This window comes from Gymnoscopelus braueri (genome assembly GCF_963280865.1).
Source record: "Gymnoscopelus braueri genome assembly, chromosome: 12".
Classification (NCBI taxonomy): domain Eukaryota; kingdom Metazoa; phylum Chordata; class Actinopteri; order Myctophiformes; family Myctophidae; genus Gymnoscopelus; species Gymnoscopelus braueri.
The window spans coordinates 36,742,536-36,752,660 of NC_137614.1; the positions used below are offsets into that span (position 1 = coordinate 36,742,536).

Sequence of the window (10,125 nt, forward strand, 5' to 3'; positions counted from 1 at the left end):
CCTGTGGTTGGAAATGACAAGCGCGGAGACCCACCCTCTCTTACTGGTGTGGAGGTCGGAGCGGGTGGCCCCATATATCCGCGGCTAGGGAGGGCACTGACACTGGATCTGGCAGGTCGGTCCTTAAAGCTGAGCACTTGCGGGCTGGCTGGGGTTGTGGTATGCTTTAACGGGTCGTCGTGATCCACGTCTACCACCACTAACGATTCCTCCTTCTCGTCAGCTTCCTTAACCTCGGCCCAGTCTTCCAGTAGCACCTCTTTTTGGTCCTTTAGGGCCCTGAAAGTTGCCTGCAACTCCTCTGCGTTACTCACAGGGACAATGGGCTTCCATTCCTCCATCACTTGTACAAAGTCATAGAGTCTCCTCTCTAGTCCTCTTTTCTCTCTCTCTCGTTGCTCTATGGATGCCGTCTTCAAGCTAAGTACCCGGACCTTCGCCAAAGCATCATCAAACTCCCCCCTCAGGGTCCTCACATTCGGTTCTGCACAGCGGGTCCATAGTTCCGCCCGGACCCTCTGATCTGTGTCTTCGAGCATTTGTCTATTGGCAGCCCTCCTCGCCTGGGCGTCTGCAATCGCTTTTGCATTTTTAGTCTCATCCTCCTCTTTTAAGGCTTCCTCATATACATTAAAGAACCCCAAGAGTATTCTCCACTCACTCTGGAGTGCTTTTCTCTCTCTGTCCAGCTCCAAGGCTGGCGCACGACTAATAGCATCGTCTATCCAATTTGCTATCCTCCCGAATGTGGTCAATGCATTGCGTAGCTTCTTCTGTGAATCCTCAACTGCCTCCATATTGCTTTCCGTCTTATGGCTCTCCTTTACTCGCTTTCAGCGCAGATATAAGGACCCCGGAATAGCTTGATTACGGTTTACTAGCTAGCAGCCCGCAGCAAAGAGTTAAATAGCAGCAAAGTCAATCGCATCAAAGTCAATAGTGCGCTACTGCAGCCTCCTTAGCATACAGCAGTGTGTTGTTGTATCTCAACAAGAGACAATAGCACGATAGGGCTCCCTTAGTATGTAGCAGTGTAGCATAGCATCCTCAGCATAGCCTTCTAGCAAAACATCCAAGAGACAATCCTCTCTAGCACGTAGCAGTGTATCGTAGCATCAACAAGAGACAATAGAATGATAGCATGTAGCTTGTAGCATAGCATCCTGTTAGCAACAGTGGCTCAGCAGCTGTTCTTTCAGCAAGCAACAGCTGTTGGTTAGCTTTAGCACGGCTAGCATCAGTGCACAGCGATCCTTCCACAGAAACAGTCACTTTTACTTCTTTTAGCTTACAGCTTTTCTCTTCTTTTGGCCCTCACAGCCTTCTTTACTACTGGTAGTCAATATGAACACAATTGTACTTCCCTTTAACAGCTTCTCCGCCGTGCAGCGTCGAGTGAAAGTGGTCCGACCGTCGCGTCCTCTTTCTCCTCGTCCGTCTGTTCCACACTTTCGTTCTCCTCCGGAGACGACGAGTGGTTCTGAATAGAAGCTTCAGTAACAAAGCAGAGCCGCGGTGGGCAGTTGGTATGTAATCTGAGAGCTAATTTTACACGACTTAACGTATTTTCTCACATATATATTATACCTTGTGAAGATGTATTTCATGTCGGTAATAATTGTTATGTTCTATGTTTTTATCTCCAGGTTTATAACTGTCCAAATATCTAATCAATCACACCCTGTATAATCGTAGATTTCCCTTTGGAAAGGTAGTAGCGCCGTGGTCAGTGGATACAACTCAAACAAGTGTCTTTTCTGGTGTTTTATTTCTGTTTCATTCACACACAAACAATCACACTCTTATCTAAACACTATACTGGTTGTTACAACGGTAGTTAGGTTATAAACCTGGAGATAAAAACATAGAACATAACAATTATTACCGACATGAAATACATCTTCACAAGGTATAATATATATGTGAGAAAATACGTTAAGTCGTGTAAAATTAGCTCTCAGATTACATACCAACTGCCCACCGCGGCTCTGCTTTGTTACTGAAGCTTCTATTCAGAAAGCCCCGGTCCTATAGAAGTTGACGCATGCGCAGTACTTTTGGTCACGCTGGCAGGCATAACAAATAACTAAATACCCCACAGAAAAGTAGATAGTAAATACATAAATTACCCCACTACTAGGACAATACTTTCTACGTGCGGATTAAGCCGCTAATCTACCTAAATCTAATGAAAGTATTATTATTATTCACGTTAGACCGGAAGTGCGTCACTTCTCCTACAATTAGCTGAACAAACGGTCATTCACCACTGGATGGAGCTAGAAGGCCACATAAGTAGGTACAAGTCATTAACACCCCACCGTCATAATCATAGATTATTCCACATGCATAAAGAACTTTGTGCACGGATGTCCCCCAAATACAAACATCCTTGTCCCAATGATGGTGGCAGAGTGACCTTCCGAAATAGGTGCCATCGCGTCAATTACAGACCAGGTCATTTGGGCGGTGTCCAACTTGTGGATTGCAGAGGTCACGTAGCCAAATATTGACTCTTTATAGTTGAAGTGCGTTCCGTAGATATACATGGACTTCTCTAAGACACAAGCTGAATGGTCCAGCATTACTGCTGGGGCATTCCCATTACTCTGAGGAATGGACCAATTGACTCCATCGACTTCAAACTTATAAAGTGCGTTGGAGTGCGTTGGACCTTTGTTTGTGTACCCTCCCCAAATGTAGACGTCTTTGTCTATAAGCACAGCTGTGTGATGGATGCGCATGGAGGGAGTATCTCCAGTCACTTTGAGTAATGTCCAATTGCGCTTAGCACTGTTGAAGACGTTCACATCCATCAGACCCTCCTGCAGAAGTCCTCCAAAGGAGTACATGCAGTCCCCCACCGCCACGGCTGCATGGTTGGATCTCCTCTGTGCTTCGACCAAATGTGCTTCGACCAAATGTTCTTCCAAGTGCAACATACCTCAAACTGTAGCACCTGACCTTGGATCAGAATGGAATTCCTTGAGTCTTCCTGGCTCTTACGAGGATCTTTCCGGATTCTTTGCCGCCCGCTATCAGAGATGGGAAATGATTGCTCTCCTTGTACGCTCTCCTTGTATGCTTTGCTTGCAACCAGACCAGTTCAAAGAATTGAGTCGTATTTGGTGCACTACACCTTATTATATTGCATATTGTGATGTCACGTGATGTCACTCGACCAGTCCTCAAAGACGATGGCGTTAGCCAATCAGGCATGCACGATAAAGGGGTATCTGGGTTGTCCACTATATAATAATAATGACAAGTTTATGAATGAGAAATTAATTCAAACAAATACAATATTTGATTTGTCTCCTTGTTTTTCTTATTTTTCTTTTTATAATGTTATTGTGTGTGTGTATGTTTTTTTATGTGATGTCTGTCTGCTCTGTTTTGTATGATTGTTTATAGGCATTTTATGTATACAAGAGCCTAGCCCTAGAATGTCTGAAATACATGAAATGTATATAAGATCACAGACATTCTAGGGCTAACAAGAGCCATGCTGTTGTCATGTTTTATATAATTGAAAAATAATATAGGCCTATATTATTATTATTTTTAAATAAAAAAATACAAAAGTGACTGTGACATTATTATTAAAGGTGTCATGACATTCATTTTTACTTTTTTTATTTTCAATGTTTTATTTGGGGTTTTATGACCTCAATTACACCCAAAAAACCTGAACTTAGAACATTCAGTGGATTTTCTGTGGTCTGGGGTTTTCTGAATAATTAGGCTGAAAAGTAATCTGAGCTTGGCCCTTCGACAGTGAGGTCACAGTCGATTAATCCCGCCCACTCTCCTCCTCGCCCCTCCCCTCCCCTGTCCTTTCCTTTGGGGGGGGCGGAGCAGAGGCGATGATTGACACGCAAAATCCCTCACCAGCGACACCCGCAGGCAAAGATTTATTTTTTCATTGCAGTTGAAAAGGCTTTAGAAATGTGAGAGAAAAACACCTGCCATGGATCACTGGAATGGAATTTTCACTTAAAACTTTTTGTACACTTTTGAAGGACCAGGACAAAGACTTTGAATGTGGTGTAAAAGTGAATGTCATTAAACCTTTAAAGGTTTAATGACATTCACTTTTACACCAAAAACAAAATAAAAAAAGTGAAAATGAATGTCATGATACCTTTAACTGAAAAGTCTGCAATGCAAATACCAGTCTATAACTACAAAACAAAAACTGTTCAACTGCAATTTGTTTTATTCCATTTAACCTTTACTGTAAGTTAGGTGTCTATCAGCCACTATTGTTTAAACTACAACCTTCCCTCGCTGTCTCATAGGTGATGGCCGTGCCAACGAACACATCGGACTGTTGGCCCTGCACTCACTGATGTTGCGCGAGCACAACCGTCTAGCACGAGCTCTGGCCAACCTCAATCCCCACTGGAATGGAGAAAGACTTTACCAGGAATCTCGTAAGATCATGGGAGGATACCATCAGGTAAGGGAACAGACACTGGCATACACCAGCTATTCTTAACCTGTGGGCTGGGGCCCACTGGTGGACCGTCTGAATATTGCAAGTGAGCCCACAAATATTATTATTATTAATTGGCAAAACACTACAATTGTATTGATAATATAACATTAATATAACTGCATGCGGCCCACCCATCTGACCATCTGTGGTCAGATGGGTGGGCCGCAAGCGGTTTCAAGATTTTCAAGTGCGCCCTGATCCAAAAAAGGTTGGGAACCACTGTTAGTGTATGCCATACACTAACAAAAACAATGATCCCATTATTGATGAAGTGATATTTCAATACGTGAAACTCTCTCCAACCAGGTCATCACATATAGGGACTACTTGTTACACATTGTTGGTCCACATTTTTACAATAAGAGACTCTCTACCTACCCTGGCTATGACGAAAATGTGGACCCAAGCATCTCCAACATATTTGCGACAGCTGCCTACCGATTCGGCCACCTGATTGTTCAGCCCTACATGTTCCGTCTCGATGAGCGATACCAGGAGCATCCCAGATTCCCCAGCCCACTGCTGCACAAAGCCTTTTTCACACCATGGAGAGTTGTCTTTGAAAGTATGACCGACTAGGGCTGGGCAATTAAACTACAATACAGTTAGCTAAAAAACGTTGTATCTCCATATTTCAGCTTTGTATGTTTTTTTGTAAATTATTGCCTTACTTTGTCGTAAAACAGTCTCACACAAACTTAGCGAAAATAGTCGATCTACAAGCTCACAATGCATTGTATTGTGACGCGTTGTGAGCTTGTAGATCTGCCTTTTTTTGCTATTTAATAGAAACCTTTAAAGTGGTTAAAAGTGGTTTAAGTGTTTATGTGTGCGGTTTATAAACATTTAACCAATGAAAAATATCAACAAGAACTAAATAACTACATTGGATCCATGAACAGAACACAGATTCTTTTTTTGGAAACTCAACACCGCTTTTGGTGCACCATAGGTGGTGTGGACCCAATTCTCAGGGGAATGGTGGGTCGCAAGGCCAAACTGAGCACACAGGACCACATGATGCCTGATGAGATGAGGGAACGACTCTTTCAATTCACCTCTGACTTGGCTCTTGACCTGGCCTCTCTCAACCTACAGAGAGGCAGAGACCATGGACTTCCTGGTACGGCCTTCTGTTTCACGTCATGTACAGAATAATAGCACAGGTGTTGTGGGTATTTTTTTGCTGTGTATTTTATTGATGTCATGCACACGAACATGTGCAGGCAGGTAGGGCTGCAACTATTGATTATTTTTCTACTGATTAATCGAATAATTGTGAAACACATTTTTTTTCACAGTGTGTACAAAATATTGAAAATAGCAGATCTATAAGCTTACAACGCATTGCATCCGACACGTAAGCTTGTAAATCAGCAACGTTCACTGTTTTAGATTATTTATTTTTTAGTTTTAACCTATGACATGCCCAAAATAGGAATACATTATTCATTTATCGATTATTGTATTCAATTATCAATATTCTTTTAATTGTGGTTATGTCTGAGTCATAATGACGTGGCCGAGGTCTGCCGGCTGGTCCTCCCAGTAGCCAATTGTAATATCGGCTACAAAGCCTTCAAAAGTATTTTCTCAAATGCTGCAATTCCTCACTGTTTGCTCTCTCTCTCTGCAGGCTACAACAAATGGCGCAAGTATTGTGGTCTATCACAGCCCCAAAATTTGAGAGAACTGACTGAAGTATTGAATAACTACGAGTTGGCCAGAAAACTTATGTTCCTCTATGGCACTCCTGACAACATTGATGTGTGGCTGGGTGGAGTATCTGAGCCCTTCGTACAGGGTGGCAGAACGGGGCCCTTGTTTGCCTGCATCATCTCCAAACAGTTCCAGAACATTCGTCAAGGAGACAGGTAAACAAGGCGGACTGTCTGACTCTGAAATTACATTGATAGCAGACATGAAATACAGGTTTACAAGAAGTGGTTCCCAAACAATGGCTCGGGAGTCTCTGGACACTTTTTCCCCTTCTTCTATCAATTACTCACCCCATGAGGCCTTGAATTCCTGGAGATTTGCTTGTTTCTTCCAGAACCTGGCAACTCGTGTTGCCAGAATCTGGAAACAAGCAACCAGTGTTAAATCGTTCGCCATTGACGGCAGCCTCGCAGATACTTTCAACGCATGTTTGACTATCATGAGACTCTACTATGAATACTAGTAGTGAAAAAAACAACTTTGCGTCGGTTATAATAGACGAATTTCCCTTAGCCACGCGCTCCCATTATGACAACGGAGGGGGTTTAAAAAATGACGACAGGGGAATATATGAAAAAAAAGAACGCTACTTTTCACATCGGTAGGTGAGTAACGAGACATCAAAGATAACACTTAATTTGTCCGGAATTCTCCTTTAAGTGGTTAATTCATAATGTAAGTGGTTAATGCAAAATGTATTTTTGGAAGTTTGGGTCCCAAGGAGAACCAAATTTACGTTTTGGTTCTTGAACTGAAAATTTTTGAAACCTCTGGTTTCCAGACATCAACTCTAGCCACAGTGGTACATTGTTTGCATTCACATTAGTTCTAAAGGTCATGACAATTGGTCAATTTCAGACATTGGTGGGAAAACCCAGGAGTTTTCACTGAAAACCAGAGAAAGTCCCTACGGAATACATCCCTCGCTCGCATTATCTGTGACAACACTGGCATCACTGAGTTCCCTGACAAACCCTTCCTGTACCGCCCCAGAGGGTCAGCCGGTTACACCAAGTGTGCAGACATACCTGCCTTCGACCTCAGTCCATGGAGGGAAGGTAGTGATGAATGAGTTTCTTAATGCACAAATACATGTTTGACCTGTTTAGCTGAAGATGATAAATGCTAATAGTTTTCATTTGCAGAGATTCTGATTTCTCACTGTCGTTTTCTGTGAATCAAGGTCCTAACGGCTTTGCTGGGGGTGTGTAAGGATCACCTGGACCTCAAGGACCACAAGGTATAACCATAACATACTAAACATTTAGTTAAATATAGCCTTAAATGCAATATTCCCAAAATGCCCAAATATTGTTTTGAATATCAAAAATGATTCCTTTTGTCTCCCTATAGGAATCAGAGGGCCACACGTTGCGAGGGGCTTGCCTCTGCGTCTTTGCATTAATTTCTAAGCAATTAAATGAACAATATCATATTCCTCATTTATCAATTATGTTTTGTGAATTCCTTAGTAATTTCTGCCTAATTTTCCTTTGTATTTTTTTGATTGATTGATTGAATACTTTATTAGTCAGAAATGTAAACAGCACGAGGTACAGTCAGAAATCTAGGCTAAAAGGATAACACAAGAAAGTCCTGGGGACCATTGTGGTCCTTTATATCATCTATTTTTAAAGCTTACAGTTGGCAAATTAATGTAAATTATTATGTGATCTCTACGTAAACTATGATATTGGATGTATTTATTTCTGTAACTGGAATGAATAATTGCATTATGACCACATATGTAAATAAAACAATTTGTAAACATACATACAATTATCATAGTTTTTTGAAGTTTTAATAATCCTTACAAATAATGGTGAGTGGGTTATGAGTTAGGGATTCGACCAATCAGTGCAAAAGTAAGCAGCAGTAATGAGAAAACACCATCTGTTGTAAGATTATCTTATATTCATTAAACCTTAGGCCAGCAGATGGCGCTGGCATACGCATTTTAGAAAGTGACAGCAAGTAAGATCTGTAACAACCTATTGTGCATTGGAATTAAATGTTTACCGGTAATAAAAATGAAAAAAACACTGCTGACTAACTATGACACAGGCTTTCATGTGTTTAACAAATGCGTCGCCTGGTTAAACAAGGCTGATTCTGCTGTAGGTCTCATTTAATGTATGTTGAGTACTGTGATTACTTGAGATTTATTATATCTTTTAGTTCATCATACCTTATTCCAACGAAGTAGTCAGTCAGTCCAAGTGCAGACTACTTTTACCTGTATCTGTCCTGAGTTTCACACCTACACTGCTTTACTGCTATGACACTTGAAATTCCCCCACAGGATCAATAATGGCCTATGACATATGACACCTTAATATGTGTTTCCATATGACAACTTTATGTCTTTCCGGTTCAAATCTGCAGCCGAGCCAATCAAACAAACTATGGTAAACTGAACCGGAACAGGAAACGGATTATGCCCTTCTGGAAACCTGCGACTGCAGTTATGCACAGAGCCTATCGCTTTACAGGCCATCTTTTTGTAGTCCGAATCAGACACTGCCACCATGGGTTCACACAGGGATAATTCCAAAAATAAGCTCTGTAGCACACAAAGGCTTATGTTATTATCTACACGTTTAGTTCAGCAAGATAATCTCCAACACCACGCAGATCGTATTACTTTGGAAAAAAATACAGTTGATCTATTAACAGCTGTATTTTATGCTTGTGTAACTATATTGTTTATGTTAACCACAGACCTTATTTTCTGCATAAATTGAAACAAAGCATTTGGAATCTGATGAGGGAAATCTTTGGTTACATTTGTACACTACTCTCAGAGTTCAATTTAACACTGGGGAATTTTACTGTGCAGTCAGTGCTGCTAAACCACACCAGTAGTAGCATCACTTAGATTTACATTTAGATTTTTTGCTGACTGTCACAATTCCTGTTACAAGGAAGCACCCCAACTGGTTGAGAATTTAAGTTATTTACAGGCCCGGATTAACACAGTGTGCTGCCTGAGGCCTAGGCTGACCACACCTGAAGTGCCTCCCTCCTAGCTCCCACTTTACACGTAAAAAGGTGAAATTTACTATGGCTCTGAAGACACAAATAGCTAAAACGTATAGCATATACATTACATGCTCACCATACAAATAGATAGACATGGGCATAAAAATGCTCTACGGGCCCTTACAATGCTCAAATGTGAATGAGACACACATCCCAATTCAACACATCATGCTAAATATAATTATTTTAATAATAAATTGCCTAGTACGGGGACTATAGGCAAAACCATTACACAGTATGTCTACCAAAAAAATCATTGCACACAAATACCAAATAATGCAAGCCGACTGTTGTGAGTAACCAATTCTGAGCACCAGGTGAGGGATAGGAAAATCAAATTGAGATAATATTGCATTACAACAATGTGTAAGCTATTAGAGAAGGAACAAGACAACCAGAAACATAAATGAAAGGAATAAAGACACAATAGTGGTTTAATTTTTCATTTTAAAATCCACAAAGAAAATGCCATTTTCTTTCAGTCAGAAATACATAAAGGACTTGATTTTCCTTCTTGCCTTTGTAAAACAGTAAATACAATCTATGTATGAGCAAGAATAGGCCTACTAAGGTGTAGTTATTCCATACAGCTCAGGAGGAGGGTGGATTAATAAAATATGTATGTACATAGTTTCTGTCAGGAGTTAAAGTGTATTGCTGTTATTACTGAAATAAATTGACCCCCTGGTCAATGGAAGGAATGTACTCACTTCCCTGTGATTTTCTCAACTTTCTGACTGTATGCCCTCTAGCTGCTACCAGCAGGAGGGTGGTTTTTTACAAGTGTTTTTTTTGTGCCTATTTAAAAGGTGGTTCTTTAGTGGATTGTATAGCAGACAAAAACATGAACATGTTTGAGAACC

The 10,125-nt window shown here is 41.1% G+C and overlaps 1 protein-coding gene across 1 annotated transcript; it reads left to right on the forward strand.

Moving 5' to 3' along the window:
* Window positions 1-3,197: 3,197 nt before the first annotated feature.
* LOC308096538 (myeloperoxidase-like) lies at window positions 3,198-7,750 on the forward strand (the record flags this gene model as incomplete). Its single annotated transcript, XM_080443956.1, has 8 exons — window positions 3,198-3,240; window positions 4,302-4,462; window positions 4,808-5,066; window positions 5,454-5,624; window positions 6,138-6,375; window positions 7,079-7,278; window positions 7,404-7,460; window positions 7,574-7,750. The coding sequence occupies 7 exons, from the start codon at window positions 3,198-3,200 to the stop codon at window positions 7,430-7,432; spliced, it is 1,101 nt and encodes a 366-aa protein (XP_080300082.1). The 3' UTR covers window positions 7,433-7,460; window positions 7,574-7,750.
* Window positions 7,751-10,125: the final 2,375 nt, after the last annotated feature.